Here is a 26,939-nt window from a genome sequence, read left to right on the forward strand (position 1 = left end):
CTGCATAATTTTGAAAACCAACCTTGGCAGAAGATTGTTTTCTGTTTTGATGCAATTGCATTTTAAAGAGCGGCATTTTGCAGTGCTGACTGAATTTCACTCGGTCGTTATGGCCTTGATCTAATTATCTTTGAGAGCATCTGGGGAAATTCCGAGCATCACGGTTGGTTGAAGAACGCCAAGGTTGGGAGTTTCAGACTTTAGACCAGAAAATTTAGCGATCAAACTGACCTGTTGTTTTTCATACACAGACAGAAGAGAATGAAGCAAAATTTCCAGCACACCCCCCCCTGGATTTAAGAGTTCATTGTTTTCATTAGTGGTAGTAGTAACAGGCCTTCTGCTGTGTGATTTGACAACAGATCCTGTTTGGAGAAACCAGAGAACCTCGAAATCGCAGAACTGTAATCTCAAATGACCTCAACTGAAGAATCCTACCTGAGATTCAAGCGCACAACTTCAGAACTGTAAAGCATAAGTGCTAACCACTAGGTCACTATGCTGCCCACAACAGTGTCATCTGAGAAAAAAAAATCTTTGTGGATGTTCCGCTATTTGGTTATTTTTATCCTTCAAAACTTCCTTAATATATGCCGGGCAATGTCACAAGACCTCTCGGGAAAGTCAGCAAAGCCTATTTAGACTTGAAATTATAAAGTCCTGTGAGGCTCCGTGTGAGCCTTCTGGAATTACTGATATGTTTGGAGAAGCATTTTTCAGATGGGGCGATCTCATACACACACAAATATGCACACACACACACACACACACACACACACATACGCGTGGACAGATTTACACACACAAATATGCACACACACACACACGGACATATTTTCCAAACCACTCTGGAGCTGAGCGAAGCCACAACCGCCGCCGGCTGCCGCAGGTACACACCAACAAGCGCATACATAAAGCATAAGATTTTATTTCTGCTGCTCGTCCGCTTGAAGTGCATTATTAAACACCTGGGGAAATGGAAATGCGAACAGGAAATTAGGCGTCGCGCGGCAGGTCAGAGGCGCACTTTATGATCAGTCCCCGCGTCTTCCCACCTCTTAAATCCCGGCGATAATATTGCGCTTGTCCCTTGATTTATTATGCGAGACGCCCGAGTCAGACGTTTGACTTCGGCGGTACAAACTGATTACGCCGCTACTCGGGGAATGCTAATAACGCCGGATGGCTCGTTAGCATTCGTCTCGCTAACGGTCTTGCTGCGACATGTGACGAATGGCAGACAGTTTCCAGTGGATTGGTGTCAAAAGCGTGCTTGACACGTCTCGGGGCTACGTGAATAAATACATGTAAACGTCGACTAATCCCGATTTTCAATGTCTCTGCGGATTAGACGATGTGCTTTCGTGCTCAAGGATGCAGACAGGCCGAGAAATTGCTAGCATATCTACAGCTTCATCGAGGATTCCAGAATGTCGTATTTTTAAACCGATGCACATTTTAAAATGAAAAGTTCTGATTAAACATGATGTAAAATTTACTTTTTAATAGCTTGGATACAAATCGTTGTCTTGGTTATGCTGCCGTACATTCAGCATGAAATCAAACAACCAAGTATTTTTTTTTTTTTATCAACTGCCTATTCCTGAAGAAGTTTTTGTACATAAATCCTCCATTATTTTTGCCAAATTGTGATTTAACAATATGCACAATCGATCACAAATCCACACTGAATTTGTCCAATAATGACTTGGCAGCAAGGCTAACACAAGAAGACCCAAAGCCGTGTCCCGCTTCAAATGGGATCGGACGCAAGTTACCTGCCACCATAATATGGCGGGCAGCCAGGTGGTGTAGAGGATGGATGGATGGATGGACAGATGGAAAAATTGACAGATGGACAGATGAATGGACAGATAGATGGACGGATGCATGGATGGATGTACAGATCGATAGATAAATGAAAGATTCATGGATGATTTGATGGACAGACATGGATGGATGGACAGATGGATGACTGACTCATGATGGTTTGATGGACAGACACATGGATGGACAGATGGACAGATGGACAAATGGACAGATGAATGGAAGGATGGACAGATGTGTGGATGGATGTACAGATGAATAGACGACAGATTCATGGATGGTTTGATGGATAGACACATGGATGGATGATGGATGGATGAACAGATGCATAGATAATAATAATAATAATAATAATAATAATAATAATGCATCAGATTTATATAACACTTTTCTAGACACTCAAAGACGGATACATTACATTGGATACATTATTCACGCACTCACAGATTCACACTCTGGTGGCGGTAAACTACTTTAGTAGCCACAGATGCCCTGGGGCAGGCTGACGGAAAGCGTGTGCGCCTACAGCCCCTCCCATCACCACCAAACATTCACACCTTCCATACGCCAGTGTGAATACCACTGGAGGCAATGTGTCTCTACACCCGAGCCACAGCCGCCCCAGATGGATGCGCAGATGAATGATGATGGATGGATGGATGGATGATAGCTGAATGACAAATAGCAAAGAATGACAATCTGATGGTAACAGTTTGGCCTTTACTTCCAGCTTTAATGTCAATGTCAGTCTACTTAAGGTCATGAAGTGTTTAGCGTAAACAAAAAAGTCCCTTCCAAAGTTTTTCTGCTGAGCATCTCCTCAAAGGAGCAAGCAAAAAAAGATGTTTCAAGCACAATGGCTCCCCGAGGTAACCTTCAGATGCACAACGAGCCGTGGAGAGCGCGGCACAAAAACACAACTTGGGATGCAGCCACGATAGGCCAGTGCAGAAATTCCGCCGTTTGCCCGCTTGCAGCCAGCCACGCGCGTTGACGCAACGCAATTAGTGGGAATCCCAGAGATTGAAATCTGCACAAATGTTAATCTCCGTCGGTGAAAATGTCAAAATATAAATGTCAGGAGTGATTATGTTTTGTGCTTTAATTAGCAAATAGGCTGTTGAGTGCGAGATTCAATTAAAACAGATATTCCAAAAAACGACAACAAAAGCAGCACGAGGGAAGGTTAATTACAGAATTCAATCATCGGCGTTGCCACTTAGCAAACTCTGCAGCATTCACAGTAAGTGCTACACATTCTGTTGATTCTACTCCTGACAGCATGTTTGTCAAGGAATAAAATGTTAACCTTTTAGTAGACGAGAGGACAAGCACTTAAAGAAAAAGAAACAATTTCAGAAACTTGCACACAAGAAGCCAGCTCAAATGCAACTTAAGACGTGCCTGCCTTGGTCATAAAATAGAAAGCCTATTTTGTCAAAGTACAGATTTCTGTTTTCAAATTTAGAGAGTAAAAGTAAAAAAAAGTAATTGTACTTTGTTACTTCCCATCACTGGCATTATGTGATTTATTCCATGTCATATTCTCATTTTCTTTAGTGCCGGTCCTCATTAGAGTGGAGCTGGAGTTTATCCTCAGCAGGTTTTTGTACGCCTTGGACTATCAAGCTATATCGCTCGCGCTCATTAAGGTTGCTGGTGAGCTGAAGTCCATCGCCGCTGACTTTGGGCCAGAAGAAGCCACCATGGACTGGTCGCCAGTCAACAGTTGGGCCCATAGAGACAAACAAATAATTCAACTTATGACTCTAATAACTAGTATATAAAATACAAATAGTGTATATGTTGTTGGGTAACAACACAATTTTAATGAATGAGGAAAATGAGAGTGAAATTGGAAATCAGGGGCAGAATTTTTCTCTTGAATCTTTCAAATTGGTGCCACTGAGTGAGTTTTAGCAGGATGTGTTAGTGAAAGCTAAAATACATAATTTTTTTACATGGCAACATACACTTGCACATTTTTTGTGAATTCCTACATGAGGCCCCCAAAAAGCAGATTTATTTAGATCTCCATCCATCCATCATCTACCGCTTATCCAGGGTCGGGTAGCGGGAGCAGCAGCTTTAACAGGGAAGCCCAGACGTCCCTCTCCCCAGCCACTTCAACCAGCTCTTCCGACGGGATCCCAAGGCGTTCCCAGGCCAGCTGAGAGACATAGTCTCTCCAGTGTGTCCTGGGTCGTCCCAGGGGCCTCCCGCCTGTGGGACATGCCCGGAACACCTCTCCAGGGAGGCGTCCAGGAGGCATTCAAACCAGATGCCCGAGCCACCTCGACTGGTTCCTCTCAATGTGGAGGAGTAGCGGCTCAACACTGAGTCCCTCCCGGATGATCGAGCTTCTCACCGTATCTCTAAGGGAGAGCCCGAGGAGGATTTTATTATTATATTTATTAATATTTTATACTGTCAATATTTTTTTATTATTTATTATTATTTATAGGATATTACTTTGCGGAGGAAACTAATTTTGGCCGCTTTCATCCGGGATCCTGTTCTTTCAGTAACGACCCACAGCTGGTGACCATAGGTGAGGGTAGGAACGTAGATCGACCGGTAAATCAAGAGCTTTGCCTTTCGGCTCAGCTCCTTCTTTACAACAGACCGATACAGAGTCTGCATCACTGCAGACGCTGCACCGATTCGCCTGTCGATCTCCGCCTCTAACCTACCCTCACTTGTGAACTAGACCCCAAGAAACTTGAACTCCTCCATCTGGGGCAGGATCTCATCCCCGACCCGGAGAATGCACTCAGACCCTTTTCCGACTGAGGATTTGGTCTCGGATTTGGAGGTGCTGATTTTCATCCCAACCGCTTCACACTCGGCTGCAAACCGCTCCAGCGAGAGTTGGAGATCACGGCTTGAAGAAGCCAACAGCACCACATCATCTGCAAAAAGCAGAGATGCAATGTTGAGGCCACCAAACCGGACCCCCTCAACGCCTCGACTGTGCCTAGAAATTCTGTCCATAAATGTTATGAACAGAATTTGTGACAAAGGGCAATATTGGCGGAGTCCAATCCTCACTGGAAACAAATTCGACTTACTGCCGGCAATCCGGACCAAACTCTGACATCGGTCGTACAGGGACCGAACAGCCCGTATCAGGGGGCTCGGTACTCTGTACTCCCGAAGCCAAATAAAACAAGAACATTTTTAAACATAATAAATATTAAAATAATTATTTGAAACACTATAATTATGCAAGTTCCTTTTGGATGTTTTTTTTATTCATATTAAATTAGTTATTTAAAAAAAAAAGGTGCAAATGCATAAATTTAATCTCAAATTAGTATTAATAATATTTTATTTATGATTATGCTAAATTTGTATTTGTGGAATGTAATAATTGAGATTGTAATTGAATTTCAATTAATTGCACAGCCCTGTTTCCAGGCATGTTGAGCTTCATAAAAAGGCAAATATTAAAGCGAAAAAGAAAACAGTCACTTTTAAGTTAAAAAACAAACTCTTGTATTCTTCTTGGGTGAAAAGAAAAGCAAAATTTCAGTGAGTAGCCTATAATTGGTTGAGGGTCCTTCAACCGGCTGATAACCATTTGCATGTATTCCTAAGTGTTGTTATTGTGAGAAGAACGAATATGACATGCCCTGCAAACAACTCGTGTAATCCATAAATTTGACATTGCGAGTTGGTGAAAGTCCTCATTACTCGCCGACTTCTTTCAATGCGTCCGTGTAATGATCACACGCGCGCACGGCAGTCTTTAATTAAGGCGCTCCTGTCGTCTGTGGAAACTCAAGGTTATTTTGACGTGTTCCAAACACTTTGTCAGAAAACTCAATAGTGTTTTATGTGCTTACATTTTTTTTAAAAGCTCATTAAAACGACTTGGACTGCTGCTGTTTTCTCGCCATGAGCGCGTGATTGTGTTGCTTGTTAGTTTTTTTGTTTGAAAGCGGGGGCTAATAGGCAATCTATTTTGTCTCGCGCCACCCTCGGCTGACCAAACGGCAGCGATAACAAGACTCTGGGGTGGGTGGAGAGGACTGGACGGACACAAAGACAGACGGACGTTTTGGGCCAGATAGTGAAAACACAATTGTTTGTTTGACAAGATGTTCAAAACTCTACAAATAAAACTATGGCTTGTAATGGGAAGTTGGATTCATCTTTCCGTGGGAAGACGATGGAGAGGGGATGATCAGTCGCTGCGCCAACTCCGTTCAGCCATTGTATCCCGCTTCTGACACCAAATTTGCACCACAAATTGTTGTTTTTCTCCTATGAGGTCACTCAGAAAAGATCTCATTGGAGTTGGTGTAAACTCTGCATCAAATTGGACCCCACTGTTAGCATGTACTTAAATGTAGCAATCCTTGTTACTTTTATACAAATGCAAAAAATAAATAACTACTTTAACCTCTAGGAAATGATTTATTGATCTGTTTTGTTTTGTTTGTTTGATTCTGAAGAAAGGAAGATGCTTGAGTTCAGTCGTTAAACTAGTCCAAAATTCTTCAGTTAACAAGAAAGAGCTGTGTTTGGCCAAAAGTGGAAAGTACAGTTTTATTTATAAGCCAATGGATCCCGCTTCTACACAAAATTATACGTTGCAATTCCTGTTACATTTGTTCTTCAAGGACTTTAACATTTATTCGATTACGATGAGCAAAGGTTCTGCATAAAAGCCTCTCCGCTGTAGACGCGAAGTAGCGCGGGGCAACTACAGGAGGCAGAGTGGCGTATAATATGGATTCAAAAAGTATACACAAACATGGGATTGGTAAGTATCTGTTTTGGAGATTGGTCACGGCCACCATGGGCTCGCTACGAAAGAGGCTGCTTTCAATCTTTTATGCTGCAACGTTTGCGCTGTCGATCTACTGGAAAGGCCCAACTTTGAAATGTGGCATTTACTTTTTCTGCATGCGAGTGGAAACTTGACTCGCTTTGGTGGTCTGGGCCAAGGCTGCAGGAATGCAAGAAGTAAATGTAGAATGTAATGTATAATGGATACAAAATGAGAGTTATGTGAAGAAGCTATCTGGTGGCTATGGAACGAAATGAGTTGCCTCACATTTAAAAGCCTGTCCAGTTACAGTGATACCTCAACTGATGAGTGACCCACACTACGTGTTTTCCTGATATTATCACTAGGCTGTTTTTGTGTGTGTGTGTGTGTGTGTGTGTTTTTTTATTGCTTTTAGTTACAAGCAAAAATTGAGTTGAGGTTCTGGTTGAGGTTTACTCTACAACCAAAAATAAACATGTTGCCTATTTAACCAAACTACATACGAAAGGCAACTACGCAGAGCTTAACGCTAACAACACATAACGTAAAATGCCATAGACAGTTGCGGTATTGATAACTCTTTAAGCAATGGATACTTGATATTCTTTGTTCTCTGCAAACATACTTATATTACCTCACCTTCGTGTGAGAATCTCCAACCCTAACTATGTTTTATCCCTAATTTAAAACCAAAACCCTGGTTTCAGACCTTACCACAGGCCTTGAAACACTAAACCAGGTTTAAAACCCGAATTTGAAATGCTAATTTAACCCTAATCAGGTTTTAAAGGTTTAAATTATGCTTCAAATTATCATTTAAACCTAAACTCGGGTTTAAAAATCTACGTTGAAACCATAACTGTGTAGCTAGCGTGCTAGCTTGATGTATAGCTCGCTAGCTAGCTAGGTAGTGTTGTGGAGTAGATCTTGTTCGTTTCCTTTCGGGTAGTGAGAATGTTGGTTATCCGAATACAGGCTGGAGACTGTGAACAGTTCCTTCGAAGCTTTTATTTCTACAGAATATTCCGGGCACAAGTGAGTTACAGACAATGGCTGCAGCATCTCGCAAGTGCGAAGATTACAGAGGACTTACAATATCTTGAAGGGTGGTACCACACAGTTTCCAGTAAACAGTTCAACCAGAGTTGACCGGAAATGAGATAAAACTAAAGGACATCATTCAAACACAGACCAAAGCCCATTTGAGGAATAGAGGAGGTTATTCAGTCATGACTGCACCTGGCAGAAATTGCGATAACACTCACAAGGATACATCCGCAGAACAAAGCTCTACTGATGAAATGAGGAAATTAAAACAGTTATGACTAAATCTGGGCAGAAGATACATTTCAGCAGCTTGCTAACTATTGAGATTAGATTCTAGTATAGCTCGCTAGCTAGCTTGCTAACGGACGGACAGACAGACAAACAGACAGACAGATACAACAGACAGACAGAATTGTTGTACCTAGCAAATAGCCTGTTACTGGTAGCACAAACAAGTAATAGAGCTCCCACCACCACCACCTTAGAACAAGTGATCCTGTTAGCATCAAAAGGCTAATTAATGCTATCATACTAATAGTTATTCAATTCACTCACTTAGTGCGGCTACGGTACAAGGAGCTACACCACGCCGCTTGTTTAATGCAATGCTGCCAAGTTTGTACGCCCAGAGGAATCATAACTCCAGGTGGAGGTCAGTGGATTTATTCCTGGGTGTGATTGTTTTTCCACACACACTAATACACACTAATACACACTCTACACACACGCACACACATCCTTGCTTTATGATGCCAAATTTCTGTCTGGCTTTAAAGTGGATAAGAAATATAGGAAGCAATGCCTCCCCTGGAGCTCAACTTCTCATCTCTTTTGACTTTGTGCTGAGGCATTAACTTTTCTTCTTCTTCTTCTCAGACAATTCCTCAGGCTCTTAGACAATGCAAACATCAGTCTGAGCTGATTAATTATGCCCGGCAGGGGAGAAAGGGCTAGTGATAATACTACTACTACTAAAAAAAGCATAGAGCTTGATGATATAGATCCCCGTGACCCAACTCTCATGTGGTACCTGCTGGTCTTTACAAGAGTGGAGGAAACACATAAATATTTTACATCCAATAGAAAAGTGTCCACAGATGAGCTTGCATCTTTTATTCATCAAAGCTGTAAGATATAACGCGATGCATCCTGCGGTGCATCCTGTGGTCTGTACGTTGCCTGCGGGGCTAAATGTATAATATGTTCCATGCAAGTACATGCTCACAAAGATGAGTCATAAGTAGGTACAAGTTGACAGCGGGCCTTTAATGTATGTCTTTCATTTTGGTTTTACTCAATCAAATCAAATCCAGAACTGGCTGCTACTTATGATTCCCCCAAATGATCAGAAAACTTTAACTCCATGCTCTGCCCTCATTTGATGACATTGGTGGAAAAAAAACAAAATGGCCGACTTCCTGTTGTGTTTCATTCAAGGCTTATCGAGAGTTTTCAATTGTCCAGTTATGAGAGATATGTCAATCAGCTAAACTATTTTTAAAAATCTTTTTTTCTTTTTTTTAGAGAAAAGCAGGCTCATTCAGAGTTCATTATTTTGGGTGAATTCCTGAGCAGGATTTCGTCAAGTACGAACCCTGGAATTTTTCCTTATTGTTCAATTTCAGGCATGGGTCATTGAGACTTTTTTACCATGTCCAACCAATTGCATTTCCATAGGTAAAACGGTTGTTGGGGAATACATTTTTCTTATTTTCCAGGGGGCACCACTGAGTGACTTTTGGGACGCCAGGTTCGAGACTCCCTAAATGCATATAATTTTACGAGGATATACACACATTCAAAAATGTGTGCGTTTATGGGCATGTTGAGAAAGCCAAAAGGCAAAATCTTTCAGGACTCATTTGGGCAAACATGTAAATAGGCATTCATCAATTATGAGTTCAGGAATTTGGACAAAATGGCTGACTTTCTGTTCGTGTTTCTTGGCCGTGCGTCATGAGTTTCAATCTACAAGCTCTGGAATTCACCCAGAATGTCTACTTCAAATTAAAATGGCTGACTTACTGTTCAATTTCAGACATGGATCCTTGAGACTTTTTGTTGCGTCCCGTTGTGGCACCCATGTTCACCCTTATTTCCTGTCAAACAGGAAAACTGGCGTCCTGAGGCAAATTTGTTTCCACCTTTGTGGTATGTGATACTAAATGACCTCCGGTGTGGTGTTTGGGACCCCTAAATGACATACATTTCCACCACGCTAGACTCTGGTAACATTGAGTGCCCCCAAAGGTGATTCTTTCACCAGTAGAATAGGCCGGCGTCCTATCCCCCCAAAACGGAATCCACTGACTTGCTGCCGGCTGTGACGTTACTTATTCGTAGGTGCTGAAAGTTGACAGGGTTAAGGGTTATTTGTGGAGATGACAGACGGCAGAATTGGATATTGATCCGGCGAGGGGGGCGGTGAAGGACGGGGGTAAAATATAAAATGAAAACTCGATTTCTCTCCTGAAACGCTGGCTGAGAGTAGAGCAGGTCAACAGATGGACCAAGATAAGCAGCAGCAGAAGAAGAACGGTGAGAAGGCGTAAAGGCCACAGACTATGTGAATACAGATAATGGATTGAATGTCACTCTGTACCTAACGTCTCGAAAACAACGTATCTCCAAGAAATGCCAGATTGTGACATCACAGTGGCGCTAATTTAAATAATACCGTCTTCACGCAGTGATCCGGACTCTGTATTGGTCAGTTGTGGTGAAGAAAGGTTGTCTAGGCTCTCCGTTAAAAATAGGGTGAGAAGCTCGGTCATCCGGGAGGAACTCAGGGTCGAGCCCCTGCTCCTTCACGTTGAGAGGAGCCAGTTGAGGTGGCTCAGGCATCTGGTTAGGATGCCTCCTGGACGCCTCCCTGGAGAGGTGTTCCGGGCATGCCCCACCGGCGGGAGGCCTCGGGGACGACCCAGGACACGCTGGAGAGACTATGTCTCTCGGCTGGCCTTGGAGTGCCTGAAGGAGCTAGGTGAAGTGGCTGGGGAGAGGGATATCTGGGTTTCCCTCCTAAAGCTGCTGCCCCCGCGACCCGACCCGTATAAGCGGTAGTAAATGGATGGATGGATGGGTCTTTACGCATAGTTTCCCAGAAATAAAGTAGCAGTTGTCTCTAATGATTTTCATTATGCTTTAGCATTAAGATAGTAGACTTGTACAACAACTTTCAACTGGAAATGACAAACAGCTTGTGGCAAACCCGATACTGTAATCTCGAATTTCTTGTTAGCGTGAGAGCGATAACAGCTACTAAGAATATGTCTTAAGTTTAAATATGTTTAACGCATGTGGAATGGGTAAAACAAAAAAAATGATATGGTCCACTACTATATACCGGAGATCATAGGTGAGTCTGATCTTTAAAAGATGTGAAAATGCTCCAGTGTGGTGGCTCGCGTTTCAGGGCGGCCTGCCCTTTTAGTACTGTTCATCTGCTGCTGCTTCTCCAAATCTCCTGTTTACGGTGAGACTTCCACAAGCCTCTGAGAAGAAGAAGAAGAAGAAGAAAGCACATCCGTGTCTCCTAAAAATTGCAAATCCCTCGGTCAAGTGTTGTTTGTGGGGCTTGTGGGCAGTGGCGTACGTCTACAAAGACACAGTGAGTGCATTTCTTTAAAGTTATGCTTGTTATAAAGCTCTGACTGTTTCTGGTCAGAAACAGTTTTATTTCTTGAGTCTATCCTTTGGGATAAAATGTACACTGACCTGATGGTAACTGTTTTTAAATGTCAAGGTTACAAAAGATAATAACACTTCACTGAAAAGTCATTGTACCAATATTTTTTTAAAGCATGTTATACCAATCTCTGTAACAGAGCTAGAGGAAAAGGCGCCATGGCAATAGTTTGGACCTCTCCCTGGGCCAACAAGGTAAGCCATATATTCCCAGGCTTTCAAAATGAAAGGCTAAGGGTAAACAAAGAAGAAAGCTTTGAGGGCTTTAGATTCTACACTGTAAAACGAATCGTTAGACCCCAAAGGACCCAACTCCATGTGTTCCCAGACCAAAATGGGATAGGTATGTTCCTAAAAGTGAATTACCAGGGGTGTTACTGTACCGCCACAAAAGGTACAATCTACACTAAAATACCCAAACGCTACAGAAACTATTTGTACCATTTCTATTTTGTTGACAAGCGTAAAGAAATGGAGGCGTTCATGAAAATAACACATGAGAATACTCTCATGTCATAAATGTTAGATTATCCTTGAGTCAAAGATGCTAACTCGCTACTAGCTAGCCCTTGGTGCTGATATCTCGTTGACAAATGTAAAGAAGGCTAAAATTGAGGCGTTTATGAAAATAATGCATGAGAATACTCTGTTAGGTTATCCTCGAGTCAAAGAAGCTAGCTGTTGTTATCTTGTTGACAAGCATAAAGAAGGCTAAAATGGAGGTGTTCATGAAAATAACACGAGAATGCTCTGTTAGGTTATCCTCAGGCTTGGGAATTAACGGAACACATGTACCGCCGTTATGTAATTAGATTACAATTTATTTTTATTTTTTACTGTATTTTGTTACTGTTACAGGAAAAAAAACATGTAATAAGATTACAGGTACATTTATTAAAAATGGGGATTATTTCGAGGGATTACAATTTCTACGATGAGAGAGAGTGCAACAAAGAGCGAGGGCGAGAGAGACAGAGAGACAGAGTGAGAGAGAGCGCCTGTGCGAAAGGGACCGTTGCTACTGGAGCTAGTGTACATGTCGGAAGGGTGTGGACGAACTGACTAGTCGTGTCCTCCACACGCGGGCAGTTTAAACAAGCTTCACGGTCGGGAGGAGGAAATGGCGACCTGTATTCACGGTTTGGAATTTACTCCGCTTGCTGAAGGAGCGAAAGTTTGAGCTGATAGTCCAGCGGCATGCTACGCGCTGCAGCTTTTTGCTAGCCGGCTAGCCTACAACCATAATGTGAGTTATACTTTCCAAACAAATCTTCCTCCCACCAAATCATTATTTAAACATTATACACAATATATACATGTCTACACTTGTGACTGGGATAAAAGTAAAATGTGATCTATCTATCTATCTAAATGATGAGGTGTAATCCAAAGTGATCAAGTTACATTACTTTAATATTATGGTACTTGGATTACGGTTACTAACTAAATATTTTAGCAGGTAACTTGTAACTGCAACGGAACACATTTTAAAAATAACCCTCCCAACCCTGGTTATCCTCGAGTCAAAGAAGCTAGTTATCTAGCTAACTAGATAGCTAGCAAGATATTGATAATGTTAACTTTGTTAACATTTTTTACTGTTTTACTTTATATTTTAACCATTTTGTATTTAGTTATAGCTGTGTAGATGTAGGTATAATTATGTTAACTCAGTATGGCTCAATGAATAGAATTGTATTCTTATCTGTGTTACTTTCATGAGAAAGAGCAACGGGTTTGTCAATTCATTCGCTATCTAATGGGAGGGCCGGTCTCTGCTGTGTCGGAAGGGAGTCAGGCTTATTATTATTGTATTTTTTCTAATCTGATTTATACCCATGGGAACAGATTCTCTTGTATTCACTGAGTTGTAACCAAGTGTATTGTGGGCTGATGGGCGGAGACTTCTAGTCTCCCACTTTTCTGAATAAATGATGATGCTACGGGGAGCCGAGCACACAATTCTGAACAAACCGCTTGAGAGTTCAAATTGTTGTCAATCAAAAGCTTTTGATACCTTTGCAAAGGGACTTCTTCACCAGGATCTCACCATTCAGTAGAACATTCAATAGAACACGCAAAGAGTACAATACTTAATATTGTCTACTCTAACAATATCTTGTTGACAGGCATCAATGAAGCTAAAATAACGCATGCGAATATCCTGTTAGGTTATCCTCGAGTCAAAGAAGTTCAAATGCGATACATAACACGCCTGCGGCCTCAATCCTACGACCAAATCACAGCCGTGACGTACATGACTCCGTCACATCATGTGATATTGAATAATTAGCTCATTCCGAGCTGACAAATGAGCTTGTCCGTTCATACCACAAACTGGGTGATTTCATCCATCGCCCATTCAGAGACAAGTACAGCTTCAAATGCGTATTCAAACCTAAAATGTCAGCTGCAAATTGAACTAGAAAGTCAACGCGGGTTGTTTCGTGTGATCCGCCCACCCTCTCGGCAGCCTTCGGGCCAAACAAGTACAAACTCCGGCTTTAACCTTTTCCTGAAAACACGACGTGCATGTGTGGATTCCCCCCATCCCTCGCCATCTCCTGCAGCGTTGTCAAGCGGAGGGTGAGAAGGAGGTTAACGTTATCCAAACAAAGAGAGGCTGTTGAATATGTACGAAGGCGTTTCGGCGCAAGCCTGTCAAGCGTCTCTCATTAGCCGCAACGGCAACCGACACGCTCCGCACGCAACCGCACTGCCCAGCAGGGGGCTGCCGCAACATTACAACTCAGATAAAAAAGGAAGGCAAAAGGAGGAAACTTTTTTTTTTAATGGGGGGTGGTTGGTGTGGGCGGAAGTGCGACATGGTTTTTAGTCATCGTCCTTGTCTGTCAGCATTTTTTTTTTTGCAGCAGCAGCAGCAGGCGTGGGTTCAATGAGTCTTTCGGCAGAGGGAAAAATGACATAAATATCACAGCTTCTCACTCAAAGAGGCTCACCCAGTAGAGGAAAGTTTTTTGTTTTTAGTTCATCTTTTTTTTTTTTTTTTACTTTCAGCAGCTTCCTTAGACTGTCACCACGGAGGCGGTGAGTGTTTGAGGAGTTTTTGGGGAGGCAAACCTTGCCTTGAGTGAATTAATTTGATTTTTTTTTCTCAATTGCAAGTCCTCTTTCCCATGTATTTTCTTTTAACAAACACAAGCAATAAATTAAAGGTGGGCTCTTAAGTTTTCACTCAGAAATAAACACTTAATAAACACTGGATGTATACACATGAAATTCTTCTCAATCAACTCTGGACCTCTTTTAATGTGTGGTGGTGATTTTGTCATCAACCACCCCCAGCCTGTATTTTGCCATTTTGTTGTATTTTGCCATAAGAGGGACATTTCTGGCCAGAAAGTCTACGTTTAGCCTCCCAGCCAATCACAGAGCGCAATGTTGTCAAGAAGAGTGGGGGTCGAGTCATGTGTTGACCCATGGGAGGAGTCTGTTTTGAATTGTTTGTTTACAAACAAAAACGGCCAAAACTTAAGACCCCACCTTTAATCTGTATTACAGTAAGTAATGTCAGATTTATTGTACAGGTAGTCCTCCATTTACAAACACAATGGGTTCCGAGAGGTTGTAAGTCGAATCACATTAAATTTAAAGTAAAATTATTTTTAAAAAACTATTTAAAAAATATATTTAAAAAATGAAAGAAATTATATGCAGTATATACTGTATATATAGTGCATAAATAAAATAAAAAAATTTATTCACAGGAAGGTGAGGTAGATAAATTGAGTAAATGGCGCGGTGCTGCTCGGTGTTATTGTGGCAGAGAGGGGAACTACAGTACAGTACTGTACCATAAGGTATGATGTGGCGCGCACTTAAAAATATTAACTTGGCGAGCGAAATACGGCATTCATGGACATCAGTCAGCCTTTGTTTGCATCTGCGAAACGTTCGCAAGTGTAATATTCGTAACTATGGACCTACCTGTACATGTTACGAATGTTTTGGTCTTATAGGTTTACGCTAAAACTAATTTTCCTTGTCAGAAATGAATGAAAAAGACAACACTTGGTTGTTTCCCAGTGTTCTTTTACTACAGTGTTTGCCAACATTTATCAAACCAAGGTGCATAATTTACATGAGAAAAAAATCAAGATGCAGCAATATGGCTGCAAAGCTCCTTTTTTCTGCATAAAGCACATCAACCCACTTCAACACCGTTTCCTACAAATTTTGTGTAAGGCTACGTTCACACTGCAGGCAACTGCGACCCAGATCGGATTGTTTTGCCCAAATGCGTATCTGACTTTTTTATGTCAGTCTGAACGGCTCAATTCCGATTTTTTCATATCCGACCTGGGTCACTTTCATATGTGGTACTAGATCGGACCGAATTTTTGCCAGGTCGCATATATCCGACCTCGACCTAATTAAAAGTCCAATATGCGCTCCGCGGCGGGCGAGGGCAATTAAAGCTTGATTAATTACTGTATTCCATTCATTAACACGGTGATATGCAATATTGTGAGTTCTCCTGTGACTATTATCTAAACAGGACTGCTGAGCGAAGAGTAAAAAAAAAACCAACAACAAAAAGCTAGCGCTACCTGCTAACTGACACGTCTGTGCCTCTGCGACGCCGGCCAGCGAAATAAATAAATAATCAAATTTTGGCAAACAACAAGTACAGCTGGCAGCATCTCCTCCGTGTTTGTGTTGGCTGTCAGCTTCCTATAGCCACCGCGCTGTAATAAGAAAACTAAATATGTTTAAAATAAATAAATACAACTAGAAAAAAAAATCAACAGTCATTTATGCAGCTGTCACTTCCTATCTGGGCGAGTGCAGGTTTTTGCAGGAAGGGTAGGGGTGTGTTTGGGGGGGGGGGGGTATGTCGGCGGGCACGTACGCCATTGCCGCCGACGTCTTTTGCAATGAGCCCGATGACAGGAGACTCGCAATGTCGCTCCAATCTTATCCGTGCAAACAGATGCTCTTCAGCCACGGGGTGGGGGAGGGAGTGGGCGGGGCGGGGGTGGCTTTATTTGGAGGGAAACGTGGCAACAGCCGGGGAAAGGAAATCAGAGGGCCACAAGATTTATTTTAAATATGTAGCTTGGATGTTTTAGCGCAACGCTATGAATGATAATTGTTAATACATGCGCTGCTGTTCGGATTTGTTGCAGTAGTGTTACAATTGACTTTCTATTAGCACTTTATTAAAAGGAAAACAAAATTTGCAATAATTTTCCTAAAAAGAAGACAAACCATCCATCTGCCTTGAAAAGAAAACTGTTGTTTTTTTTGTTTTGTTTTTAAAGGATGACAAACTATTAATTACTCTTTACTAAAAATAAAACAAACTCTCAATGCTGAACTTTCTTCAAAAGAAAACAAACTATCAATGTTGCATTTGACTAAAAAGAAGACACAAACTTTCTCTTCTTTCTATTATCACTCTATTAAAAAGAAAACAAAATTAGGAGTGACTTTCCTAAAAAAGAAGACAATTAATGTAACCCTTTCCTAAAAAGAAGACAAATTCTTAACTTTATATTCTTTCTATAATCACTCTATCAAAAGGAAAACAAAATTAGGATTGCCTTTCTAAAAAAAATATTGTAACACTTTGCCAAAAAGAAGACAAATTATGAATGTTTATCTTTGCTAAAAAGAAAACAAGCAATTCATGTGGATTTTCCTATAATGAAGACAAACAATTAATGAAGCACTGCACTAAAAAGAAGACAAACGGTCGCAATTTTTTCTTCAGTTTTTTTTCCTTTAAATTTTGTTGTATACATTAATTTATTTGTGAATCTTTCATTTGTTGGAGAATGTACTGCTAACAGCTTGAAGTTTCATTGTTTATTTACAAGTTTGTAAATTTGTTTCATAGCTCATCTTTCAAGTCAAATGTCATCATATGAAATCAGACGTGAAAAACGTGCGGCTGGTATATGGTGCCGTAACGTGATAACGCCGAGCGATGTGGACCTTTTCATGCCCCCGCGGGTGCGTAAGAAAGCTGACAACACAAAGTGCTCGCATGCCTCTCTCTCTTTCTCGAGAGCGCGTCTCCACGGAAAAGCAGACAGAAGGAATGCGTGATACGTTTTGGCAGTCAGCATGCAGGTACGAATCTGAAAAAAAAAACTGGAATGTTTTCTTCTTGGCATGTTGTTTTTTTTTATCAAAAGAAGGGAATCCCGAATGATTTCATGCTGTTTGTTCAACACTGGAAGTAGAAGTATAGAAATAAGGTCATCTATAGGAGGATTTGATATTATTGGATTATGTTGACAAATGCTTAGCATGTGTGCAACTTTTGTGGGATTTACAGCCATTTTTTTAGCACGTGAGTAACACTTTATTGTTTCACGTAATTCGATTTCGTACCTACACAAGTGTCATTGTTTGTACCAATGTTGGTGGTTTTAGAATGAATTCTTCGCAACGAGTGTTTTATTTTAAACCAGCACAGCTTTTGGAGGATTTACGGTTGCGTTATTTTAAACAGCAATATTTTCTTTTATGGTATTTTCATTTTAGCTTGAAAATAAAACATTTATACACACTATGGAGACAATATAAGGAAAATTTCTATTAAAATTCAGAATTGATCTGAATTTATAGCGCCTATGATTCTGATGTTCCACATTTTCATCAGAGGCCCCATGCCTCAACGAAGCGCTCAGTTATTTGTACCTTAGTTTGTAGCGTCTTCTCACGAAGATTTTAGTGTCATATTTGTGTCTAAAGATGATAAAGTATGCTTTTGGTGAGTAATGAGCTATTCTGGCCCATAAATTGAGAGCGAGCCTTTGAGCTTCTTCTTGACTGTGAGTGGAGACGACACCATTGAATTGCTAAGCCACATTCGCTTATGCTAATTTCACAGTCTGGGGATTTGGGCGAGCTTGTTCTATTAGCTCGGGGCAACGTCGGACATGTCGAAGATCTATTGGCCGCCAGCTGCCAGATATTCAATTCTTTTAACCTGCGTCAACCCGCCGAGGATATTCGGGGTGCACTGTGTGCTGGGGCGCTACGCTAATGCTAGGTGCGCTTCCCTGGGGCTGTGGTTCCCGGTGAAATCATTTCATTTTATTTAATTGGTCTGAAAATCATATTTATTTACTACAAATGATAAATCTATGCCAATGACATATATTGACAAGCAGAACAATTAAATGCTCTTCCACCAGATGGAATGGAACCTGTTTAGCTAGCTGCCTGTTGCCATTCAAACAACAGTGCAAGAGCTTTGTGTTCAAATAAAGTAGCATAAATGAAGCCGTGAGAAAATTGAGATTTTCTAGAGCATCTTACCAGTTGCTCTCAAGAACCCTTTAGTATGCTTCTTGAACCTACTAATCCCGTTATACTCTACTGATACTCCAATGGCCATCTAAAAGCTAGTAGTCACCTCCTGCAGCTTTCTAGAACCCTCTAATGAGCTTTAATACCAACAAGTCACTAGCTAAAATACCCTATCTAGCTTCTAGAACACAAGAACCATATTTCTACAACTGTCTCCAGTGAGCTTCTTGAACCAACTAGTAAGGTTCTCCAATGCCCAAGTGAGCTTTTAGAACTCACTGGTAACTTTCCACTGCCTCTAGAATCGTCTAGGGAGCTTTTAGAACCTAGAGGCCACCTCATAAAACCTTGCATTGAGCTTCGAAAACCAAATAGTTATCCTCCATGGCCAGGGAGCTTCTAGAACCCTCTGGTAACCTTCAATGGCCTCTAGAATCATGTAGGGTGCTTTTAGAACCTAGCAGCCACATAATAAAACCTTGCATTGAGCTTCGAGAACCAAATAGTTATCCTCCATGGCCTTTTAGAACTTACAAGTGAGATTCTAGACCCCTCTGGTAACCTTCAATGGCCTCTAGAATGATGTAGGGTGCTTTTAGAACCTAGCAGCCACCTAATAAAACCTTGCATTGAGCTTTGAGACCCAAATAAAATCCTCCATGGCCTTTTAGAACCTCCAAGTGAGCTTCTAGAACCCTCTGGTAAGCTAGAATCCACGAGTCCCCTTATAGAAGACTGAGTAGCATCTAGAACCAAGTAGTACTTTATACAAGCTTCTATAACTAGTCACCTGTTACAAGCGCCTAGACCCTCCAGTCACCTTCCACTGCTTTCTAGAACTTGGGAGAACTTGCGACCCTACTCGTCACTCCTACAACCCATTAAAAACCCTGGTGCGCTTCTAGATTCCACTAGTCATCTACTATGACCTTCTAGAACACTAGTAAGCTTCTACAACCTAGGATTAATCTTTTACAAGCATCTGAAATGTGAGCTTCTATAACCCACAAGTCACCTTTTGGAACCCAGAATGAGCTTTCAGAACCTACACACCAACTCGACATCTTACTAAAGCCCCCTAGAGACTTTTCTAGAATAAACTAGTCACCCTCTAAATCCTTCGAGAACCCACTTTTTTTTTTTTTTTATACTTTTTTGCTTTGGAAAATGTTTGTAGTTTTGTTTAGTAAAATTGCTGAGAAAGAAAATTTTACTAAACTGAAGATTGTGAAAATAATGTCACAATTCTTTTATGACGAGAATAAAGTCATAAATTGGAAAGAACGTTTACATTTTAGCACAACAGTCTGCCTGCTGTCTACAGTAAGAATTGCCTATTAATAACAAACAATAATTCATTTTAGCCAATTAATAACGAGAATAGTAATTTTCCAGAAAAGGCACGATGTCCACACATGAGCTTTTCTCTCATCTTTTCGAAGTACTGCAGCATTGAGCAGAGCGCACACGCCCACACATCACGACTGTCCGATCAATATATCGGATTGCGTGGGGGGGCTCCGGGCTAATCGCCCTCGGTTGAGTCGACACGTATAAATCCATCGGACATTTTGACTCCGAGTCCATTCGCGGAGTCCAGTTATTTCTCCTCACGTGTCTGAGAAATTTGATGATTTGCTTTTTGATTTGCTGTGAGACGATTAGTAATGCGAACTTTCTTTACTATTTACTAATAAAATTCCCCAAAAGCTGTGTTAAAATAAAACATAATATTAATAATAAAAGCTTGTCATGCTCATGCAATTGACTTTCATTCACCTTCAATTTGTGATTCCAGTCAGAGAGTCAAAATCTTTTTGAACAAACTTTAGTTTTTCTTCTCGCGTTACCTTTTTGCGCAACTCTCCAAGGACGCGAGTGAAACTCAGTTCAGAGTTTGCTTTCCAGGGATTTCTTTCTGCTATCTCTATTCAGACGTGTCGAGGGAAGTACAAAGCGGCGGAAAATATGCCGGCGGAATTTAATTTGGATCAAGCAAAGCTTCCGCAATGGATGTCCGATTTCCCGGTGGTGCGACGGCGGCGTCATGCAAGCGGAATATGGAATGAAATCCCTCATCACCAATTGTTAGCGGGTTAGCTCGGTGGGAGCTCAGGTGGAGGATGACAAGAAATCATCTCACTGGTGTGATTTATTATGAAATGGAATGGAAATGTAGACATTTGGTTAGGTCGAAAAAGTAAAACAAATTGGGCCGCACAGATCAAAGAGATAATGTTTTGGTGAAGCAGCATGCGGCTCGTCAAGCAAAGTTACTCTCGGTCCCAAGTTAACAATTGTGGGTGTAATATTATACAAATGAAAACAATTAAAATACGACAACTTTATTAGGATGAAATAACTTTTTTTGTACACAATTTTGGCAAAATATAGACATTTTCCCCCTCAATACGTTGTCAATTTTCTCATATAATTATATTTTTTCCAAGAATGTGAAATGTTTCCATTGTAATATTTTGATATTGGTTCCCATAAAACCACATCTTTTTCTTGTAACGATTCAAAATATTTATTCTTTTTTTTACCTTAAAATTATGTAATTATTCAAATAATCCGTTTTTTTTCCATCTAAATACAATTTTTTTTTATTGTATAATAATTATTCTCTTAATAATGTTGGAAAATTATGACAACTATTAACATACAATTGCAAATTCATTTTTGTCTTGTGAAATTTAAAAATTGAGCTTTCTTCTTACAGTATTGCACTTTTATTCTCATAAAATTCTCTACAGTATTTTTCTTATAACATTTAACTTAATTTGTTAGTAAAAGTTTGACTTACATCAGATTTTATCATTCATTACTTCATTCTCATAAAATTACCCATTTTTATTGTAATTTTAAGTAAAATTTTATTTATTTATTTATCTTATTTATTTTCATTACATTTGAGCCGTTTCTGAAAACTTAAAACTTCATGGACTTGAGTCTCAGAACATATTTTTTGGTATTGTAATATTACAACTTTATTGTCAAATTACCCATCTTTTTAATGGTCATATTTTGACTTGATCTCATGAAATTACAAAATAAAAGGATTAATTTATTCTTTGACATATTTTTCCTTGTAATATTGCGATAATACTCTTGTATATTACCTATTTTATTGTAAAATTAAATACAATCAAATCTCGTCATATTATAACAACCTTTTTCTTCATAAAATTCTGACCTCACAAGCCAAAGTAGGCACAGAGGAGTTGAATGATCATCTCAGGATAAGCGCCCATACAATAACTGCACATGCCAGAGTGCCATCTTTAACACACACACACACACACACACGCGCGCACGCACACACGCCGTCAGTCGACTGCCTGGATGTAGTGCATAAATCTGGCCGTACCGTCTGTGTGACGCGTGCAAAGTATGTTGCTCTGTGTAGTTAGCACTAATGATTCATGACGTAAAGAAGCAGATGTTGAAATGATCTGCAAACGCGCGCGCGCGCACACACTCTTATTTCACTGTCACACACGTCCGGCGTGTCTCAAAGGCAATTACTGTAAAGCCATTTTTGCCTTTATACATATACTGGGTGCTTTTCATGTCTTATAGCAACTCACCAAACTTTGCCATCATGCTACACCCACACACAATGACTAAAACTTGACAATTTGGGAATTTGGCGTCAATAATGTGTTTCAAATTTGAGAGCGATCGGACTATATCGCGAGGACAAGTTGGTCTGAATTGACCCGCTTGAAACCAAAATGGCTGACACATTTTGACCTCACTCCTTTTTTTTCAAAAAAAAAAAAGGGTGCTAAAATATTCCTAAAAACACGATTTGCACCATATTTGAAAAATAAAAGTCAAACAAAAAGAGCCATGAGCTGACTTCAAAATGGGCCTTGCGCTAACGCGTCGCAGTTAAAAGTGTTCCCGTGGCGCTGCTTTGAACACAGCGAGGCGTGTTAAAAGATTTGAGCGCATACGTGAAAAGCGGGTTCCGGTGATCTCCCGTCAGCCCGTGACGACGCCGTGGAGAAGCTGCACGCCGCTGATTACTCGGACCGCCACTCGGGATCCTTTGGAATTCAAGACCGCTTTCACGCTCCTGCTTTGCTGTGGGTATGTTTTCCAGATTGGTGAAGCAGCATGTGGCTCATGTTGTCATAAGCTGCTCCAAGTGATAGCGAACAATTGTTTATGTTTGTTGTGTGTATGCTGTAAACAATTGTATCTTTATGTAAACAACTGTTTACGTCAACAATTGTATGTTTGTGTCTACACTTGGATGCTTGGATAAATAACTTAATCATTTTTGTAAACAACTGTATCTGAGTAAACAATTGTACGTTTGTGTGGACAAATGTATGTGTGGGCTTTTTGCCTTCATTTTCCTTTTCCTTGTACATGAAAGCAGAAACAAGCCGCCTACACAGAAATCTCTTTATTGGAGACAATATAAAATATCCTATCAACACGTCTCTTCGACGAAATGAGAGTTCAAAGGCGGCGATCGAAGAAAACACTGAGGAGAGTCCGTTAGAAACCGAGAGTTTTTTCAGAGAGAGTTCTCCAAACATTTGGACCGGCGCTTTAAAAGACAGCAAACTTCTTCGGAGGGTCTTCGGGGACCAGCCGCCCCACTCCGGGACCACCTGGGAACAGACGGCGCTGTTAATTCCGGGGATTTTGTCCCGTATGCACTCGCTAGAAATTTTTTTACCTCGTTACTTTTCACAAGTTTGCTTATAAGGGGTCATGATTTTTGGGATTTCTCAAAGTAGTGACACCGGCGCCTTCTTTCTTGGCGTCAGGATAAGTGCTTCTGTTTTAGGTTAGTCCAAATGGACTCATCAGTTCGGTTTTTTATGTATGTGTGTGGATCACATAATTGCTGTTGCTGTTACTGTTTGCCCCCCCCCCCCCCCCGATCAAAACAGGGACCTTTATTTGAGGTAGACGTTTATTTTAGGTTAAGTGGATGACACACCCAATAACTAATGCAGACATGATGGCTAAGTAGGTGCAAATTATTTGAGGAACTAAGGTACACAACATTTGTTGCCATTTTTGTTAAACTGAGGGGCAAAATGAGGCATTTATTTGAGGGAGGTGTTTATTTGTTATAAGGTGACAATGGACCCAGGGACTAAAAGTGGATGTGTTTTATTTGAGAGAGGCATTTAATTATTTTAGGCAACTGGATGACACACCTGGTTACAAATATGAGACTAAGGGTCAGTTATTTTTACTTTATTTTACTATTATTTGAGTAAGGCCTTTATTTTGTGTTACTTTTTAAAATCTTGCGTGCTCTTATCTGGCACAGTGACGTACCTTCTTCCTGGTCTCAAGCTCTCACGGCGAGATTGGATTCTTGATGTCGTCATCACCTGTTGGACCAAGCGGCCCCCTGGCCGTGCCTTTCCCACGACTGTTCGTCAAACAGCTCGTTATTCGGCTTTTGTTTTTTTCATCTGCGCAAAGACCAGGTAAGATCAGCTCACCGCTTTAACAATTTAAGGCATAGCGAACCCCTGTTTATCGCAGGGGATACGTTCCAAACCCAGTTCTGTTGTTTATTTATAATTACCATAACATCTACGCTAATTTCCATTAGCCTGTCTATAAGGTTTCACATTATAGGTTAGCATTAAGCTACGGGACTTTAGTTAGGCCAAATGATTCTCTTTTGTTTATGTGTTCGTTTTATAGTAAACTTGATCTCTGAGTGAAGAAGTGGGTCTGGAACGTACTGTAAATGGGAGTTTACTGTAATACCGAACACACCATGCGGGGGCGGCGTCAATCGGTGCCGCGGTTGAAGCGCTCCAGCGCGGTGGCATTGGTCCTCTCGAAGAGCCACTGCTGACTAAGCGAAGATGCGTCGCACGCGTTCATGAAGACGCGCCGCTCGCCGGGACTGCTGTCCACGCAGCTGTTGCTCACCGGGTGGTACAAGCTCTTATCCTGAGGGTTCATTTTAAATAAATAACTCACGAGTAAAACTATTTGGCTCACAAGTAGAACAACCGCTAATGAGTAAAAAATGCTACTCTCCAAACGCACCTTTCGGTAGCGCCACAGTTGGTTTCCTTTCATGCCGTGGCAGTCGTAGAGAGTGACGAGGCTTCTGTGCGAGACGGCGTCAAGGCAAACCTTCCTGGTGTGCACCGGGTCGCCCACGCGGATGTCCTCACGCCAACCCAGCGTTAACACCTGCGCGTCCAAACCCAATTTAGCCGCAAACGAGGAAGCCAGAATTCGGCACAGACGGCTCGTCTCGAGGTGGCTCACCTGTCCGTGACTCCAGGCCACGTCGCCGCGGCTTTTAGCGCAGTTTTCCAGGCGCACGGGGCTGCCCGACACAAAATGTTTGACCTCCATGCACATGCCGCTGCCCGCGTTGCGGATCTGCGGAGAAAACAGGAAGACCGTATCATATCATATCATACCATACTATACCATACCACACCAAAAGAGCCATTTCTGGAACCACAATACATTTGAAGATTGTGATAAAGGAAACAGTGTGTTAGTGTTAGTCTAATGTACTGAGGGCCCAAGACTTAATTTGGGCTACACCATACAGGAAAAATATGCAGCATCCATGACATTAATTTTATACTACCTTTAATCTTCCGTTTTGTTATTTATAATTGTTTTTGTGTGTAATTTTGTCTGCTTCGTTTTTCATACTTTTTTTTTTTACTTTTCTGCCTTTTTGTCATATTTTACATTTTTGACAATTTTATGAACATATGGTAATTATCTGCCTCTTCCTCCCTTTTTGGACATTTTATGGCTATTTTTTTAAACTTATTTTCTGCCTTTTTTTGCAATCGATTTTTTTTAAATTTTTTGGTAATTTTGTGGCCATTTTATGGTAATTTTCGGGATTCCTTCTTGTTTTGGGACATTTTATAATATATCAAACATTTTATATTCTGTCTTTTTAAAAATAAAATTTCTGACTGTTTTAGGCAATTTTATGGTAATTTTCTGCTTTTCCTCCTTTTTTGGAAATTTTTAGGTAATTTTAAAAACTTTTTCATCTACTTTTCATCACTTTTTTTCTTAAAAATTTGGACTGAATTTTTAAAAATATTTAATTATTCTTTTTTTAATCTAAATAATTTCTTTATTTAAATAATATTTTATCTAAAAATAAAGATACATATGTATTTAAAACATAATTTGTACTAATTTTTTTTTAGAGCTCCACAGGGAGCCACATGAGAGAGACTAAAGAGCCACATGTGACTCCAGAGCCTCAGGTTGCAGACCCCTGGATAGCGTAATGGAGTTAAGACCACCCTACCTCCCCCCAGGCAGCGGCGGGCGGCTCCACGGGTGGGTAGTGCTGGGGCAGATCCCAGGCCACCTCGCTCATGAACCACTTGAAGTTCTTGCACGCCAGGCGGCTCCTCAGCTCCTTCTGCGCCGTCATGTCGCCCGCCGACAGGTGGCGGTACTCGGGCCGGCGCCGGTACACGTACTCGGCGTACTCGTCCATCCACACCTCGGCCACGCGCTTCAGGTTCTGGAAGGGCGGGAAACGGGCTGGTTACGCGGCACAGTACGTCGAAACCTGTGTGAGGTGTGAAGCATTACCTTGGCTAAACTGATCCCGCCGGGGACCTTGTAGGGGACGTACTTCCTGTAGATGTGTCCCACCCTGGAGCACGGGATGTCCTCCATGCGGCCGCCGCACATCCACAACTGTCGAGAGACAGTTTGCGTTTCAAATTCGAGTTTCAAGCTTGGCTAAAGTTTCAAACAGAAGTAGGGGTTCCAAGTAAGGATATTTGGGTTTCAAATTAAAGTTTTAAGTGTGTGTTTGGGTTTTAAATGAAACTTTAGCCAGAGTTAGGGTTTCAAAAAGAGGTTGGTAGGTTGCCGAGCCGTGGTTTGGATTTTAAATTATTGCTTTAAACCTGAAATTAGGGTTTCAATTTAAGGTTTGGTGTTCAAATGGGAGTTATGCAAGTGATTGGGTTTCAAAATAGAGTTCCAAGCTTCGGTTATGAATTCGATTGAGGGTTGCAAGTTAGGGTTTCAAGCCAGGGTTTAGGTTTCAAATTAGGGTATCTAGCCTGGCTCATGATTTCAAGGAAAGGTATTTATTTTGGGTTTCAAGCCTGGTTTAGGGTTTCATTTAAGAATTTGGGTTCCAATTAGGTTTTCAAGTGTGGTTGAGGTTTCAAGTTAGGGTTTCTAGCCACTGCCATGATTTCAAGTGAGGGTTTCTATGTTGGGTTTAAAGCCTCAATTGTTTTCAAGTAATGTTTTTGGTTTTCAAACTGCAGTTTCATGTCAGAATTTGGGTTTCAAA

General features: G+C 41.1%; 1 protein-coding gene across 2 annotated transcripts in view; it reads right to left on the reverse strand.

Moving 5' to 3' along the window:
• Window positions 1–23,033: 23,033 nt before the first annotated feature.
• Window positions 23,034–26,939, reverse strand: part of LOC147160536 (polypeptide N-acetylgalactosaminyltransferase 10-like) — a 31,384-nt gene continuing 27,478 nt past the window's right edge. Inside the window, exons 8-14 of one of the 2 annotated variants that reach the window (XR_015090387.1) lie at window positions 26,219–26,326; window positions 25,926–26,147; window positions 24,902–25,018; window positions 24,674–24,823; window positions 24,395–24,574; window positions 23,942–24,081; window positions 23,034–23,259 (exon numbers count right to left, since the gene is read on the reverse strand). Coding sequence is in view for 1 of the 2 variants with exons in the window: in XM_086057750.1 (XP_085913876.1) it covers window positions 24,410–24,574; window positions 24,674–24,823; window positions 24,902–25,018; window positions 25,926–26,147; window positions 26,219–26,326 (762 nt within the window). In the remaining variant the exon portion in view is untranslated. Of the gene's footprint in view, window positions 23,260–23,941; window positions 24,082–24,391; window positions 24,575–24,673; window positions 24,824–24,901; window positions 25,019–25,925; window positions 26,148–26,218; window positions 26,327–26,939 lie in introns of those variants that run through there. The other variant, XM_086057750.1, reaches the window with a different exon arrangement.

This window comes from Leptonotus elevatus, chromosome 16 (assembly GCF_054856555.1).
Source record: "Leptonotus elevatus isolate MCC_2025b chromosome 16, RoL_Lele_1.0, whole genome shotgun sequence".
Classification (NCBI taxonomy): Eukaryota; Metazoa; Chordata; class Actinopteri; order Syngnathiformes; family Syngnathidae; genus Leptonotus; species Leptonotus elevatus.